The sequence below is a fragment of the Gouania willdenowi genome, chromosome 19 (assembly GCF_900634775.1).
Source record: "Gouania willdenowi chromosome 19, fGouWil2.1, whole genome shotgun sequence".
Lineage (NCBI taxonomy): Eukaryota > Metazoa > Chordata > Actinopteri > Blenniiformes > Gobiesocidae > Gouania > Gouania willdenowi.
In genome coordinates, this window is record NC_041062.1 from 12,714,649 (window position 1) to 12,733,297 (window position 18,649).

Below are 18,649 nucleotides of genomic sequence, written 5' to 3' on the forward strand. Positions count from 1 at the left end.
CCTCACTAAAGTTGAAAAATCTGAGATGTAGGAGAAAAAGTTCATTGTTATATTAGCTTTACAGCCAGGGTGCTCAAGTCTGGTCCGGAGAGCCCCTGTTCAGCATGTTTTAGTACCTCCCTGCCCCATCACACTAAATCTAATGATAGTGTCATCATAGATATCATCTGTAGTAGTTTGGAAATTTAAATTAAATATTTCAGCCAAAATTGAAGTGAATTAGTAATTATTGACTATTCTTTTTAAATCTATGGCATGTAATCCAGTCTACTGGGCAGGTGTCCCATACACAAAAGTCAGTCACTGGGACACACCCATATTTACTGGTATGATTGCTCTTAAGTCAGAATTTTATCTTTTAATCAGGATGTGCAGGAAAAAAAGTGATTGTCCTACCAGCTTGGTAGGATACAGATATGATCCACTGAACATGTAGATAATGTGACTGGTGGAGGGTCCCATAGAGGTGTTGTTTGATTGCTTTGAAAAAGTAAACTTCTGGATGAGTGAAAACTTCCTTCAACTAAATCATGACAAGATGGAGGTGATTATCTTTGATAACATGGAAAAGAGGACTGCTATCAGCGAGTGTCTTGAGTCTCGAGCTTTAAAAGCTAAAGACCAAGTCAAAAACCTTGGTGTTCTGATTGACTCAGATCTGACATTCAGCAGTTATCACAAAAACAGCCTTCTACCACCTAAAGAACATCTCCAGAGTGAATGGTTTAATGACTCAGAAAGATCAGGAGAAACTGGTCCATGCTTTTATCTCCAGCAGACTGGACTATTGTAATGGTCTTCTCAGAATCAGAATCAGCTTTGTTGGCCAGGTACAGTTTAGAACAATACAAGGAATTTGACTTGGTGGTTGCAGCGAAAGAATACACATCAACATCACACCGGAGCAGCCATCTGCGGCACCCACATATTTAGGTGAAAAAGGGATCAACAACAGGAGGAGAGGAGGGGTGAGGGGAAAAAAACTGCCAGTTTGAGACTGATTTCCCTTAACAGAGAAAGCAGTGTGAAACCAGGAAAAAAACCGCCTCCGCAAACATAAACGTAAGCATGACACAGTCAAGGGTCAAGTGCGTATCCAGCCACAAACGTCCCGCTTGGACAAGCGGGTTCACCACCCCCGAAAAAATCTGGTCGATAGCACTGAGAGACCAACTAATTAATTCCATTATTCCGTTTGTGGATGAGTTGCAGAGAGAGGCTCTTGTTTGGCTCACAGGACCAGACAAAGCAGCAGCAGGGAGAGATAAGAATGGAAGGGAGGGAGAAACAGAGAGTGCGACTGACAGGAATCCCACCAACAAAGCCTCAGAATAGACACCAGTTCTGCTGCTGGTGTATAAATCTGTGAATGGGTTTGGTCCAGAATACATCAGTGAGATGTTAGTCATGTATGAACCCATCAGGTCTATAAACACAGGTCAGATAATGCATCCCAGAGCTCACAGTAACCATGGTGATGCTGCGTTTAGTTGTTATGCTGCAAAGAAGGGGAACAAACTGCCAGCAGAGCTGAAGTCAGCATCACATGTGAACATTTTAAAATCAAAGTTAAAGGCACTATTTTTCTCTACAGCATATGATGAGTGGGAGATTTTTGGTCATGTTGTTGATGTACTGTGTTTGTTGATTATTAGGGGGCCAAGCCTTTTTGATCATGTAAAGCACACTGAGTTGCCTTATGAATTGCGCTATACAAATACATTTGCCTTGCCTTGCCTTGCCTAATGTCTTCTCTTTACAGTATTTTTAGTAGTAGCTATGGAGACCAGTGACCAGTCATGTCATACTGTTTAACTTGTCAAACTCTCATCAGTGCTGGTAACGTACTTCACTAACAGTAAGCCATAATTATAGACTCCCAGTGACAGTGAAATTATAGAATTTGCATAGAAAACATAACATGATCAATGGACAGGGAGCATGAATGCAAAAGTTTGCGTGTATTTGCGTTGCAGAGGGATTTTAAGTGAAGGAGAACAAAGAGAAAAAAAAAACAAATAAAATAAAATAAAATACTGTAAATAAGTGAAGGAGAACAAACCCTTATTGTGTAAAATTGTTTGTTGAGGTATGTTATCGACAAAATCAAAATCTTGGTTTTGCTATATTTATTTTAGCATCTCCACAAAATAAGGACTTACTAACATTTCTAATTTATGATTTATGTTGCTTCAAATACCATACATATGGTACCTTTTATAAGCAAAGCTCATATTGTTGAGTTTATAATGCAGCATAAATGTGAAAGTTTTTTTTTTTTAATGTTATCTTTATTTTATATTTTTTGACGCACACAACACAAAGACAGAGACAATTACAGAAAAAAAAACTGACAGGTTACCATAGACATTATTGACAAGTCTTATACATTATAATACAACAAGTGCAGGTGCGTGTGCATGTGTGTGTGAAATTATAATAAATATAATAATGGTATTGTGCCTTTACTGGTTGTGGGGGGAGACAATAACAAGTTAATAAACATGTGGGGGAAAGAAACAATATATGTATGTGTGTATATACTGTATGTGTGTGTATATGACGTGGTAAAGTTTCCAATCTGAATGTGGAGTTTTTAAGTTATCATCCACAAGTGTGTTTTTGTCAACATAAAAGTGAAAGTGCAAACCTTGTGTGAAAAGATTTTGAATGACAATAATTCACATTCCCACCAAACATGGATCAGAATTATGCTTTGCAGGATCTTATTTATCATATTGATTGAATAATCCAAAGATTTGTTTTCATACCAAGCCAATAGGCTACCTAGTATAACATCTCCTAGTTTTTACTTATTTATTATGACACTGCCTAACTGACAAAGCATTGGGAAATGTATAATGAAATATACAAGATGGAATTGATGGTGCTGACTTCTGGAGATGAAAGTGCATGCCCACCCATGATTAAAATCACAAGAAAGCAAAAAAAAAAAATGAAGCCGTGTTCCCTCTCTGATTGCGTGTTTTGATGAATGCCAAAGTGCATCATCTAACTATTACTAATTACTATAACATGCATTAATGTTCTGAAAGAAAATCTTCCTCTTTGCGTTTCACCTAATGGGTACACACCACTAATTATGTTTGTCATGTCTCTCTTTCAATCATGAGTGAGCTCAAAAAAATCATTGAAATCAATACAGTTCTTGGAAAAACAAGATAGAGGAGAAGAGTAACTCAACCTTTTTTTGCATTTACACTTTTAGACTTTGTCTGTACACATTTAAATTTTTATCCTTGAGCAGTTCCATTCATATCGTGTATACTGTAAGTAAAGAGGAATTAGCAGGATGAGACATTAATTCATATATTCTGATTGGTTTGTATTTTATATATGCTGTTAATCATGTTTTGAGCCAAATTATGAGTCGAAAGATTACACCAATTCTATAACTTCAGATACCAGAAGATCAATGTGGCTGGGGTGTTAATGTTAACAGAAAGGACATCTTATTGGGGCTGTAGCAAGACTCAAAGCTGCACTTTATTGAGCAATAAAAAGTGGTTTAAAACGAGTTAAATCAGAGGACCCATGTCTTCTGTTCTGTGTATCATCATCCAACATGCCTCAATAGGTAATGTTCATGTATACGGAGGCAGAAAGCAATCAAATGATCAAGTCCAGGAGAAGGAGACATGGTACAAAGCAGAAGGTAGTTTGGTTTTCCTGGTCAAAGGCAAGGGCAGAACACTTCCCAAACCAAGAGAACATGCTGGAAAATCAGAGAAACCACTGACAACATGGCAAGAAGGCAATTAAACAATATCACACGAGAGGGAGTGCCATTGTGCTGGAATATCACCTCTGGAGTGATTCAGTCGTGATAGTTCCACAAGTGGAACTATTTTTTCCGCTGACATCCCTATCCCACCACTGTTGACTCCGACGCCGCATTCAAACACTCCGTTGTACAGATGTGGCAGCCATCACAGCAAACGTCTGGAGAGATGAACCTGGCTCTCTTCTCTTTCACTTTCCTTGAAGTTATGAAGCGCTGACTTCTGTTGGCGAGAGGTCACCTTAGGACCTCTTCTGTGCATGCGTGAGTTTTTGGGGAAAAAAAAAAAACCTCAGAATTGTGCATTAAGACCTGCAGTGTGTATGCAGTGACAGTGTACTGCTGTGTGTAGCCCAAGATGTTAGGAAAATTAAAAGTATTTAGATCAGCTGTACAGCGGAGTAATATGATCCGGAATGTCTGCTGTCTAGTTAAATTACTTGGTCTAAAACTAGCTGTTGTATACAGGCTTATATAACAGGCAGGGTACCAATGAATCAATTGATGTGAGTGTGGAGTGATCTGGAGAGGGAGTGGCTAAATAAAGACAGCATTCAGTAATACACTGACTAAAAGTGTTTAAAATAAATTGTTATTTTTAAAGAAAACTGTCTAAACCTTTTTTTTTTTTTTTTTTTTTTTTTTACATTGTTCTGCAAATGAAAAAGCCAAGGATGCTAGTGTATAAAGTCTGGAACTGGAACTTAATATACAATGCTTTGATTGCACAAAGGGAAAGTAATAGTGATCCTAGCAAAAAGAAAGCACAAAGGTACAAACTGATTGTGAGTGCACTTGAGATTTAGATTTTGTGATTGTGTTTTTGCACAAACGAAAAACTCATTCGCTAATGGGTGTCCTTGATCTTTTGGTTTGAATTACGGTCTTATACTCCACTAACATCATATTATTCTTTGGGTACAGAAATGAACCAGACAGGTACAGAAAAAGCACAGAGACTATGAAAAGCAATAGGTACACATTTTATTTCTGACCAAGATACAAGATTTATATCCAATTGTGTTCATCTGTTTGATTCCCACTTGTGCTTGATGCAGTCGTTGACTAAATATCCACCACACAGGCTGGAGCGCTGACTCTTATTGCATCTGATATGACCTTGGCTCCAGATTTTCCAATGCTATTTCCCTGCAAACTGTAGAAACAGAAATCAGCTGCCACACAAATGAATCAGAGATGGGTAGTTATACCACAGTGGCCACAAACATGTGATTGTCTGATCTGAGGGCCACATTATCAAAATGAATGTCTGTATTTAGAATAATGACTTATCATTAAAGAAAGAACTGACAGAATGTATTTTTTTCTGTGTTTTTGTTGTCATCTTGTGCGTTATTAGAGTGATTTTGTAAATTTTGTGTGGTTTCACGCACGAGTCATTTTGTATCATTTTTGGCTGTTAATGAGTCATTTAGCTACATTTTCTTGTCCTTTTGTTTATTTGTGTTTCGTTTTTGTAAAATAAAATTCTTTGTCATTTTCTGTGTGTTTGGAGTCATTGTGTTGTCATTACGTGTATTTCGATGTTGTTTTGTTGTGTATTTGTGTTGTTTCATGTATTTTTCCTGTCTTTTTGTGAATTTTTGTTGTCGTTTTGTGTTTGTTTTCTGTCATCTTGTATGATTGTTGTTGCTATTTTAGTTTTTGAGTCATTTTTAAACGTTGTCATGCTTATTGTATTTCATTTTGTGTAATTCTTTGATATTTTCTGTGTGTTTAGGGTCTTTTTGTTGTCTTTATGCGTATTTTGGATGTTGTTTTGTTGTGTTTTTCTGTCATTTTGTGTATATTTGTTATTGTTTTTGTGTATTTTTCTGTCATTTAGTGTGAATGAAAATTCATTTTGTATGTTTCTGGAGTAATTGTGTGTATTTGTTGCCCACCAGTTACCCATGCCTGATATAAATGATTTGGCAGACTAAAAGCTCAAACTTCCTCAACACTGATGCTTACTTGATGTATTGAAGATGATTGTTTTCCTTCATGGCTGTTGCGATGAAAATGGCTCCATCCATACCCAAAGAGTTCTCCTGCAAGCTGCAGGAATGCACAAAATAATCATTATTTCTAGAGCTGTATGTATTATTAATGAATGGATTTTTGAGAGTTTTATTTTAAAACATACTGAATAATTTGACAAATATATAATTTAAAGAACCTACACAGGTATGACTTTTAAAATAAAAATAAAAAAAATAAATGAATGATAAAATTGAAAGCACTTATACATATTGCAGTTAGAAACACGTTTTTCTGTACATGAAATTACTACCTTGCTTATGAACTAAGATATAATAATGTGTTTATACAAGTTAAATCTAACAGTGGAAAATACAACACTGCCAATAGAACTAACAACAGCTGGATTAACCTTCATGTAGAGACAAAACAAGCTGCAAACTTGTGTGTCCAAAAGAGACATTCCCGAGTGGTGACACTATGGATGAAAAGGGAAAAAAAAAACTTCCAAACAACTTCGAAAGAGGAACTATTCTTGAACTGGAGGAATGCTAACAGGGAACAAGGCCAACACGAACAACGATAGAGAGGAAGAGGAATAAAAACAAGACAACACTGACTACAGATGAGAATACACAAAAAAGGACTGTTCAGAACAACTCAAGAATGTTGACCAGAGAGACATGTTAACCCATGTAAATTTGAGATGGTAAAACAGGGGACGGGACCAGATAAGCAAACTGCTTCTCTCGTCTCCTTTTTCGGCATGTACAAAAAATGTAAAAAAAAAAAAAAAGTGAATGTAACCATGTTGGAAATAAACTGAATAAATAAATAAAATAAATAAATACTAGAATAAATTAAAACATTTAAAAATACAAAAATGTTTAATTTTCTATCTCCTGACCCAGCTGCAGACAGTGGGCATTACTTACTTCAGGGACTTCAGGTTTCTGTTGATTTTTAAGGCATTGGCCAAGGCTTTTGCTCTTCCTTTCCGATAGATTCCCACGTAAGCTAAGAAATATAAAGGCCACAGGAAAAATATTAAGAAATATGCAATTTGGAGAAACTCTTTACAAACCAAATTAACCATCATGAGTTCAATGTTGCAATTACAAAGCAATAATGTATATTTAGTAAATAAAGTTTAAATCCACTGGCTTAAAGAGTTTTCACTGGTCTATTGATTGTGGGATATTTACTGCACAGCCAGTACGAAATCAGCAATATAGAAGAAATCAATTTGTTTGCTCTCACAGGCCACTGATATGAAAACACTGTAAGGGTTTGGTTTCAAAGGGAATGCAGACTTACTCTAATATTTGCAGAAACTTGTTGACTGTGAGCGCTCCTGCCATTGCAATCACACCATTTGTGCCTGCTGAGACTCCCTGAAGACTAAATAGATACACAAATCAATTGCAACCGGTTGGGGAAAAACAACAATTGATTATAGTCCCAATATTTCTCAGGATGAATAAATGTATGTGCCAAAACAAAAATTAAAAAAAAAACAACCACAGCATATCCATAGCTGCATTGTAACACTCTGACAAGAATAATGCACACCATAATGTACAAAGCGATGTGTTGGTTTTCAGGGCTTCTGCCAGAGAGATGACTCCTTCATCCCCAATAGCATTTTCTTGGAGACTGTGGCAAAATATGAGAAAAAAAAACACACACATGGGAGTACACTGTTTTAAATTGAAGAGAATGATGCTTTGGTAGTGTAATGTCAGCTGGTCTTACTCCAACAGTGTGATTGTGTTGTTGAACAGAAGGGCATGGGCCAGAGCTTTGGTCGCCATGGACTTGATGAAATTCCACTGAAGGCTAAAAAGCAACAAGAGGGACAAAAAAAATGATGAATTTGTTTTTAAATCAAAGTTTCTTGGAAACCAAAACACATTGCTGTGAGATTTCTTACTGTTCTACACTAAATAATAAATATTTGTTGGCACTTTTGGAACATTTTTCAGTATATATCCATGCACAGCTCCACTTGGATCATGTACATTCCGTCGCCTTTCCGGCATGCAAAAGGACAAAAAAAAAAACCAAAAAAAAAAACCAATGATGTGATTTTGCTCTGAATGTCAAATGAATTTCTGTGAATGCAACCATGTCGGAAATGAACTGAATAAATAAAAATAAATAAAAATAAATGTAATATTTTTGGGTGCAGTTTCCACTATAGAGGATGGCCTTGTAAAGTCAGTGGGGGTCTATTCTACGACACAAGTGCAGTAAATTCTTAAAATAACTCAAATAAATGAAAGGGAGCACTAGCGTGCCTGCTTATTGGTGGTGTACGACCAGAAATGTAAAAGCAAAGACTTGGATGGAGGACCTTGAGGTAAATTACATATTTGTTTGTTTTCATGGACCAGATATCACTGAAACAAAGGAAATTCTTCAGGGAGGTTGACAGCAAAAGTCTGTTTTGTGTGTTGTTAATTTACTATTCTTGATATTCCTCTTAGGAGCCCAAAAAAAAAAAAGACGAACAAAAATAAAGTTGTGGGTGCTCAAAAATACAACTTACTGCAAAGACACAAGACTTTGATTGAGCTTGATTGATCCGGCTATTGCTTGTACCCCTTCATCATGTAGCAGGTTGGCTGTGAGACTCAAAAACACATGCAAACAGAGAGAAATAAGAGATTTATTCTAAAGAAATAATCATAGCACAGATATCTCTTTTAAAGTTTACAGAGTAAAAGTCACAGCTCTTCCAAAAAATTTAACTTTCCTAAATTGGGTATAAATGACACCTAAAATACTGAACTAAGACAGGCGTGCAGTACCTTCACAAAGAGTTTGTGAGTGTAGTTGGACAGTATGACATCTTTACTACAGTACATCTGTAAGGCATTCAACTGTACAACTGTTGAAATGACAACTCACTCAAGATCCTTCAGAGTGCTGTTCTCATGGAGAGCCTGGGCCATGTTCTTTGCTCCCTCCACCCCAATAGAGTTCTCCTTAAGACTAAGAACATCGTTGTATGTGAATAAAAGGGAATATGACACAGATAGATTCATTTGTTTATGGTGTAAAAAGTTTTAAAACAAAGCAGGTTTTCTTTTTAGAATAGGAGAAATAACAAAAAAAAGGATGTCCAGCTCTTTTGAAAGGGAAATAAAGATAATCAAAATAATGCTCACTTTAAAGACATGAGGCCACGGTTCAGCCTCAGTGCTTTTGTAAGGGCCGTCATTCCTTTGTTGCTGATGGAGTTACTCTGAAGCCTAAAAGAAAATGTACTTTGATTTGAACATAAAGTGTAGTCATTTTACCTGGTAAAAGTACACAAAATTGACTTAATTTGTGGGTTACTAAAAAAAGCACAAGTCTAATGGTTCGCCCTGGTAGAAATCACTGACTGTAGTGAGAGCAGGGTGTGGTTGTGAGTTAGAGCCTCTGCCAGTGCCGTTGTTCCTTTGTCCCCGACCTGGTTACTGCAAAGACTGAGAACAAAAATAGGTTTTATATTCACAATATAAATAAAGGAATTAGATGAAATAATCCATACAGGAAGCATAGAAGTGTCTGACAACCCTGCTGTAAAGTCAACGTCAACATTTGTCCGTCTTGTCTGTCATTCTGTCCCTCTTTTTATCTTTTGATTTGTCTCATCACGTCCTTACACCAGCTTTGTGAGAGTTCGGTTCGTCCACAGTGCTTTTGCAATCTTTTCCGCTCCGTCTGCTCCAATCTTATTCTTCCGTATGCTGAAATGTATACATGCATGGAAAATACATGTTGTGAATGAATTGCGTAGTTAGAAAGCGATAAGGTTAAAATAGAAACAAAGCCTTACTTCAGAGACACCAGTTTGCGGTTGCACTGGAGTACCTCCGCAAGAGCCTGAGCGCCTTCCTCCTCGATAGTATTGTTCTGGAAGCTGATTAGGAACATATAAGAAGCAAACCAATGTTAAATCAGAGTTTTTTTTTCCCGTTCCTTTTATATTAATACGTGCATAATCACAAAAAGCTTTTGCACTCACTTGATTGAGATCAGGGTTTGGTTCATTTTCAGAGCTTCTGCAATGAGTTTTGCTCCCTTTGACCCAATGTTGTTGTTCCGGAGGCTAAAAAGTTAGTATCACAGTCATACATATTATTTTATTGCCAGATTTTCTCCTTTTATTTAATTCTCCCATTTGGGGTTAATCTTGACAGCAAACTATGATTTTTTTTGTTATTAAGTTATAAATCAACAAAAGAATACAAAACGTATTTTTCTACACAACTGTATGAATAAATTTAATCTTAGATTAATTTCAGTTTACCATGGGAGTGCAGTTGTATGTGGGTCTTTGATTTCTGACTCTGTGACTATTAGTAGAATATAAAATAAATATTAAATAAAGAAGACCATGAATGAGATAAGATGCTAAATAGATGAATGTCGTTCCAAATCTTCAATGTGGTTTTTCACTTTATTTTTTTTCTTCCTCAAATCACATTCTCGAAAAAAAAAAAGAAAAAAAAGTAAGTACTTCTTTGCTACAAATGGCTTACTGTTCCCTCATGAGTGCAGTACTTTCTAGCTGTTGTAATTAGGAAACAAATGAAAGCTCACTTGAGTGAAGTCAGTGTGCGATTAACCAGGAGAGCCCGACTCAATGCTTTGGCACCTTTATTGCTAATTAGATTGTCAGCCAAACTGTGAGGGTAAAAAATAGATGTATTAAAAGAAAAAATCAATTATAATCACAATTAAAATAAAGCTAAGTGTTTTTTACCCATTTGACAATTACTAAGCAATCACACAAACACTTAAAATACTCCCCTAATTAATACTGAACAGTGATTATTAACTATGTGACTACACACTTTGCATTCCCAAAACAAGAGTCAATATTATTCACCTCATTTTTTGGATGCGGCAGTCTTTGGCAGTCAAAAGGCTTCCCAGCAACTCCATAACATCGTCTTTGAAGTAATTATTCTCTAACCTTTTAGACAATTATAAGTTTCAGCATTAGTTCTCTGTTTTTTTAGGTTTATATAACTGGATAATAATTCGAAATGTTCTCACCTGAGATGAATGCAGTACAGCAGTTGTGGTAGCAAACATTTCACAGTTAAGAAGTTCAGACACGCTGCCAAATTGGTCTGTTCGTTGCATTCTGGCGACACATGGAGCAGGTAACCTAACACGATGCAATTAGGCCAAGTTAACTTTCCTGCAAGGCTGCCCAGCCGTAAATCCTCCTCTACACTCCGCAACAACTCTGTGTGTTGAAGCTCTTGCAGACAATAAGCCAGGTTTGTTTTACGCATGGACACCACAGTTCCCCCACTGACCAGGAGACCTTGTAAATACTCTGCTGCCCATGCTTTTCTGACTGCCATCATCTCTTCCCAGAGCCAGAAGCCCCGTCAGAGGTTAAGGGCCATCGGGCACAGCAAGCCAGTCAAGAATCGTACAAAAACATCCAGGTGACCATTGTTGGCATCTTGAGAACGTTGAATGGCATTTTTGAAGTGGTTCTGGAAACCAAACTTGGGCCAGGACACGGTGCTCTCCGAGAACAAGTCAAAGATTGCTCGCTTTGAGGAAACGTAATAGTATGTAGCCGCAAGAAACTCCTGCAGAGTCAGGTGTATAAATCGGTATGAGATGTGCATGGCCGATTCCTCACGAAGAAGTATTCCAGCGGCAAAACTGCATTGAGCTAACAGTGTGTCTATTCCATAGGCCCTGAGGTCCTGCTCACTGAAAATGTACTTGTGTTTGAGTAGTCCGTAAAAGGCCATCCGTCCAAGATTCCCCAGCAGTTTACGATTACTTCCATTCAGCTGCTCCACTTTAATGGGTTCCCTGCCTCTTGGTTCAATCACTTCTGCTTGCATGGAGCAAAAATGAGCCAACAGCTCAGTGCAAGTTCTGGGGAGACTCTCCTGTTTCCCATTCTGCATAATGTACAACAAAGTATCAGCGACTATCCAGCAAATGCACGGTATGTAGCACATCACCATCAAAGCCTTATGAGATTTTAGGTGTGCCCATATTTTTCTGTCAAAATCCATCTCTAAAAAGTGATGGCGCAGAAGGTTTTGAATGTCCTGATGGCTGAATTCTGGAATTTCTGTTACCCTGTCAATGAGCCCACCAGGGATGCAAGATGCGGCTCCTGGCCTGGAGGTCACCCACACAGCTGTGTCTGGGAGCAAATTACCTTGGATTATGTTCATGATTAAATCTTCAATGGACACTTCTTTCTTTGGGTCACTGCAGGGAGTCACATTGGCAAAATTCAAAGGGCTTTGAAATTCATCCAACCCATCAAATATAAGCATTGTTTTACATGAACTACTTAGGATTAGACTAGGGTCTTTTAAATGGGGAAACGCCATTTTCACCAGACTCTCAGCAGAAAGTTTTTCCAGTGAGTTAAGCTCAGAGAAGCTGAAAGGTAAAATAAAGCTTACATCTTTACAAAATACCCCTTGACTCCACTGTCTGATGAAATGTCTCACACAGGTTGTCTTGCCGATACCAGCGACTCCAACTGTGAGGGAGAGCCTGGGAGGCAAACTGACCCGTGTCAGGGGCTCAAACTGCCTTTCAAGGCAGAGCTGCCTTTGGTGAATTCTTCTTCCCCCATGGTTTATTCCCACTTGCATTAAGTCATTCTCCTTCTGCTGGAGGTCAGAAAGTCCTTCAAGCAGGTGTAAAGCTCTTGAGGGGATGTGGTGTTTGGGGCCGCTTAGTGAATCTCTGCCTCTGTACTGCTCATGTGTCCGTAAAAGCACCTCTTTGTGCTCCTTTATCATTGTATCTATAGAGGAGAAAGGCAACATTTTTTCTTTCAATAACACAGGCCACATAACTCTCTGCAGCGTCTAGTAAATGATGATTCACTTGAGACATTACCAAATCATCTAAAAGCTTTTTCCTTTTCAATCTACAAAGCAAATGACTAATGTAGTGAGCTGATCTAATTCTCTCCACTTACCATGGTTCATGATTAGTTGGGCGATGTGGGAATCTGAGCTTTCGATGAACGTCTGAAGGGGATCAAAGCCTTGATTATCTTTGCTAATAAGAATAGTTGAGAGCATTTCAACCTGGTCTTGCAGATGCCCTGCCTCCTTTATCCTGGATTCCTCCATTAAACTGAGCACATTTTCCTTCCTCAGGTAAATCAGTAGCTCTTTCAGAAAAGGGGCTGTGATAAATCTTTGCAGCTGGTTCTGATGTTTTTGCACCCAGCCAAGATCTATAATCCAACAAAGCACTGTTAGGACTTAAAGAGAATACAGGAGTCAAACATCTACAATCCAGAGATTGTTTTCGCTGTTTAGCAAGTTGAGTATTACCGTTTGCTTAATAATAATGTGCCTGCATGGGCTTTCTGTGTGCCCTCAAAATCTAACCAATAAAATCAATAATTTATCTGCAATGGATCCAAATGTTATTGGATGCGTTAGAGGTGTATTGACGGGACATACTGTTGAACCGTTTTGTTGAACAAAAAATAAAAACAACTGTGCGACACCAGTATTCCCCTACCCACATGAATTATAATTCATTTACATGTTCATCATCTATAGGTGCCCCTAAAGAACTGTCTTGAGTTCTAAAACTATGAAGCTAATTAAACCCTATGGAACTGGAGGAAGCTGGAAAAGGTTAAAGTGCCTGCAGCCTGCATTTTCAAGTAACTAAAATATCAATGAGAAATGTCAGATGAGAGAGCCTCCAGAAGTCTTTGTAGGATGTGAAAGGCCAATAAAGACACGTGAAACTGCTCCACGATCTGCAGCACAGCGATGCAAAAAGCAAGGGGAGGTGGCTGGAGCTGCATTCACTGAAGCTCTTTGTCTCTGTTGAAAGTCATTCATTGGACGGCAGCAAAGTGGGAAATCACACAATGACTAATCATTGTCGTTTTCTGTCCTAATCATTAGCCATTAAGTAAAACACAAATCCAAATCACTGTTGAGAGTATTTTCAATGAAGGAAAATAAGCCCTACACAAAATCCTTAATCAAAGAGGAAATCCCATTTGCAATTAAGTCGAGCAGTAAAAACTAATTGTCTTTTTTGTTTTTTGTATGAAAACAATACGGAACCCATCACACATTAATACACTGTAAATAATTGGTAATGAGCTGAAAAATAAAAATGTGTTAATAAAAATATGTTACTAATTTGATCTGATGCCATTAACTTCATAAATTCAATTGGAGTTACGTTATTGGAGCACTTCCAATAGTAATCAAGTCCTCCACAGTTATATATGTGGCCTTTAGACCTTTCATTCCCACTGTCTATAGTTTGGATCAATAATTCCTTTAAGCATTGTATGTGAGTGTGTGATGGTACTGTATGTATTTTAAATTTTGATTTTCTTTTTAGGTTAAAAAATGTATAAATGAAAGTTTTTTTTCAATCACGAAAGAAACCCGCATACTTTCAAGGAGAACTCTGTGATTTAAAGCAGAATACAGTAGGTTGTAATGGTAAAGGCTGTAGATCCAAGAGGGATGCGAGTATCCGTTACTCGGAAATGCATCTGAACTTTAAAAGCCTTTCATCAGATTTTTTTTTTTTTAAAACGCACATACAGTAAGCCATGCTACACAAACCATGGACAATAAGTAGGGATCTCCACAACCACTTTATTGCTGAGTATCTCTGTATAGTTGTTTACTGAAATCTATCATTCAGGTGATTTAGCCATATGTACAGAGACGGTGCAGCTTATTTTCACAATAATCACCAATGATTGTTTGTCTTTTTGCCTATACGTGGACCCTAATGGGCAGAACCGGCTCCAGATGACCACATGTCTTTAGCAAAACAAACACATGGGGATAGAAAGCTACCCACACACATCTATGGCTGTGTTGGATTTAACATTTACAAGGAGATTGGTATTCATTAGACTAGGAGCAAACATGGTAAAAAAAAACAAAAAAAACAGTGCTGCCATATAGAGAGCAGTTTAGATGTTTGCTTGGTGGATTAACTAAGGAATCTTCTTTGTTAGGGACCACCATTCTAATTCATACATGCACTTCACACTAACAAACACATTTTAAATCTGTTTGAATAGTGTTTTATTGTGTTGAAGTCCACAGATCATCTTCGAATGAAACAAAAAGCGAGCGCCACAGTAAGTGTAAGTTACCTTCTGCTTCAGCTTGTGATGAGCCTGCCTGGTACTTGGACTGTAGATCCCTGTAACAGTCACCCTGCCATGTAATTCGTTTGCTTCGGTCCAGTATTGAATCGTAGTGAGCCTTTCTCTCCATGAGAGGGGTTAGTTAGTGTATTTTCTGCTTAGATTGCTTCTGTCTGTATCTGCTCAACGGACAAATATATCATACAACATCCAAACATGTCCATTTTACATCACTATAGAAAAAATATCTCCTTTACTTTTAAATAGGTCAAAACCCATCTACTGCATATATTATAAATACAACGCTGGTATCCGTTAGGTAGCAAGAGTTTAAACTTTTAAACATTTCAATGAGGCTAACAGGAAAAGGTACAACTTCCTGTGGTTTGTCTCATTGTCTACCACCTCAAATAGGAAGCTACAAGAAAATAGTTTGGTTTTCAGCACAAAGAAACTTGTCGTCATTTTGCAGAGCCATGCATTAGAGTCGCGGGATTATCCTAATTCTGTTGGCTTTCTAAAATACTCCAAAAAGGAAAACATCCAGTAATATAAAATACTAGTTTCATATTAGAATAAACATCTCAGAACCCCAAGTTAGGAACTTGGACTATCATTAGCTTTATATTTTGTTTACAACAACTACTCAGTTACCCATTTTTATAAAAATACACATATTCATTCCTTACATACAAATATATGTATATATATATATATATATATATATATATATATATACAAATCTTACTGTTTAAGTACTCACCACCACTGGTTTGTTTGAAGTTGTCCAAAGGTGAAAAAGCAAGAAAAATGTTCCGCAGATGTTTGCTTTTAATTGTGCCATCATTTTTAAATAATTAGAGCAGAAAACTTAAAGAAACGCCAAGATCCACTTTCACCACACGAGCTGCAGTGGCCTCTAACATCAAATCATTGCCATCGATGTAGATGCAGTTTCATTATGTGGCGTATGTCTTCCTGTTTTTTGCCTGAGCCTTCCTGTGGTTTGGTTCACAGACTGAACAATTAAACGTTTGCAGTGTAACCTGAAAGTATCACTTAGCAGTCGTCTGCATTCCAGAAATAAATTGTGTTTGATCACTTGCAAGATATTCACTCATGACATTTAGGTAAAGGAAGTACTCAGTGAGCATTTCTGGTGCGATTGTTTTAAAGGCAGATGATGATCATTTCTCAAGGATAGTTTTTCAAAAACTAGGTGACTGAAGATGCATCATCATAGATTTGATATTAAATTATAGGTTTGTTCTAAAAGTGATCTAACCTCGATTTAGAACATAAATAAATGTTGTTTCCACCTGAAGAACCAGAGCAGTGAAAGGGAAGGTTTTAATAGAAGCCAAGAAAAACCTACTCTTGCTTTTCACCTGAAAAGACTTCAACAGAGTGACTCATCAGTGTCAATAAGTCCCAAAAAGATGATGAAAAAGGTAGCACAAGAAATCTTAAGTTGAACAAACGACCTTGTTTTCGTGAAAAAGACATTTTGGCAAGTGAGACATGAAAGCTCTGGATAGCAGCGTCAAGAGCTGGAAGACATCGTAAACTGTACATCTTCATTGAATACATTGCAGGGCCTTTATTTGGGAGCAGAGTGACGTCAAAAGACTCCACTTATCAGGAATATGTTTCAAGGTCATGAGAAATTACTGACATGATTTTCTTTTAAAATGTCAAACACCAATCATAAACTTGTGAACTCAGTGGCTGTCACGTCGGGGTGTAGGTGTGGACCCACATGCAGAGAAAAAGATGCAGGACGCAGGCAGGTGTAGTGTTGGTAGCAGTCCCTTTAATAATATAACCCAAAACCAGAAGGGCAGCACGAAGAAACCAGGGAGCATGGACCGAACGCAGCAGATCATGAGGTGGGTAGACATTAACAATGATCCAGCAGTCATACTGTCTCCAAGCACTCAGCTAAATAGTGAGGGAAACTTGATTGGGAATGGGCCACACCTGGGTGGAAACACAAGGGAGCTAATCAGTCACCGACCAAGCACACGGACATCACTGGGGGATGGAGCCACAAGCAGGAATACCTGAAACACAGACAAGAGTTAAACTAGAACACAGAATAAACAGAGACTCGGAACAAAAGTGCTAAACACAAACAGTGGCGGCTGGTGAATATTATTCTATTGGGGGATGTGCCATATCAAGACAAAAGTCAGTTTCAGTAACCATCCCGACACAACTGAACAGAAAAAGCAGGATATCAGTGCTCTGTGAAATAATAATTATTTAATGCCAAAATTAATAACTCTCAGTAGCAGTTGTAGTTTTAATATTTTAGTTAATTTTTTGCAGGCACCTTTTTTCTCCGTCAAATGTATTTAAAAGAAACTAAAATTAAAGAGAGAATGTTATTTAACTGTCGAACCTTGTCATAATTTTATTTATTTATATATTTTTTTTTAATTAAAAAAAAAAAAAATGTTTACGGTCTTGGTCTCGGCCTTTCCTCGGTCTCGGTGCATTCTGGTCTCGGGCAAGTCTTGGTCTAGGATAGTTTTGGCCTTGAACACAACACTATGAAACAGTTTGAAAAGTCAGGAAAAACCTGAATTTTCAGCTCGTGTGCAGCATTACCTTAAGCAGCTAACTCGGTCTTTCTACCTCGGAGACCGATACCACGTTTACGCAAAAAAACGCTCTAATGGGTAAATAATCTAAATCTCTGTCAGACTCGCTTCCTACTGAACCAGTACGAGAGTGTGAAAAGGCTTTTGCCAACCGCCACTATGTAAACTGCATTTATGTCAGTTCTCCTTTCTACTTTAGAGTTTTGAGCTAACTCTCATGTTCAGTACCTGAGATGAACAGAAATGAATCAACAACAATATCAAGTCAATAGAAGAACAGGCACTCATCTAAAACACAGCTGTGGGCGTCAGTGTCTGCTCACTTTTAAAATTGTCAGGGCCAAACGTGTGCTCATCAAAGATAAACACATACTGTACATGCAGGAAGAAATTAACACGTAAAGCACAGTTTTCAAAAGTTTAAATCTTACAGTATTCTTTTAAATAGAAGATGTTTTACATTTAGAAATCAAATGATCAATTACTTGTAATTAGTTAAAGATGACATTTACTGGTGATTTAAAGCAATACAAATTACATTCAAGATTATTGATTTAGGGGTCTATTGTGTCTGTTTATTTGATTTATTTCGGTACATGAACATTATTTGTTTAATGTGTATTAAGTTTAGTGTTTAAAATATAATTGTTCTTATTTGTTAATGATTTAGATTTGTGCATTCTGGTCAAACTATATTTTTAGAGTTAATCTTACTGTTCAGTGATCATATCTGTTTAGTCTCTTCGCTTACGTACAGTACATGGTTGTGTTGTTTTAAGATTTAGATTACGTTGAAATCAGATGTTCTAAAACTGTTTGTCCTGAGTTGGTCTGACTGAGAATGTATTTTATTAACAGGATTATTGAGTATAAAGATATATAATTGAATAATAGTCCATTCCAACACTACAAATACTATTTTTGTTATCACTCTGTTGCTTCCACTGACTCATATTTATAACATTTGACAGTTTTCAGGCAATCAAATTTCAGCTTTCATGCGGTGCCAGGTTAAAGGAAGTAGGTAGGCCTTCTTTGGCGTGTTATGACTTTAAGTATCTTGACCCTTATTCTGCGTTCACACCGAATGCGTCTTCTGCGGCACCG

At 37.4% G+C, this 18,649-nt stretch overlaps 1 protein-coding gene across 1 annotated transcript; it reads right to left on the reverse strand.

Moving 5' to 3' along the window:
• Nucleotides 1-4,766: 4,766 nt before the first annotated feature.
• On the reverse strand, nucleotides 4,767-15,911 carry LOC114481296 (NLR family CARD domain-containing protein 3-like). The gene is given in 22 exon segments (XM_028476002.1): nucleotides 4,767-4,958; nucleotides 5,777-5,860; nucleotides 6,718-6,786; nucleotides 6,788-6,799; nucleotides 7,100-7,183; nucleotides 7,355-7,438; nucleotides 7,538-7,621; nucleotides 8,334-8,417; nucleotides 8,696-8,779; nucleotides 8,956-9,039; nucleotides 9,175-9,258; nucleotides 9,439-9,522; nucleotides 9,612-9,695; nucleotides 9,801-9,884; nucleotides 10,379-10,462; nucleotides 10,668-10,754; nucleotides 10,838-11,142; nucleotides 11,144-11,190; nucleotides 11,193-12,584; nucleotides 12,762-13,025; nucleotides 14,943-15,115; nucleotides 15,700-15,911. Coding segments are annotated over 21 exon segments (3,399 nt in total). The 5' UTR covers nucleotides 15,067-15,115; nucleotides 15,700-15,911; the 3' UTR covers nucleotides 4,767-4,867.
• Nucleotides 15,912-18,649: the final 2,738 nt, after the last annotated feature.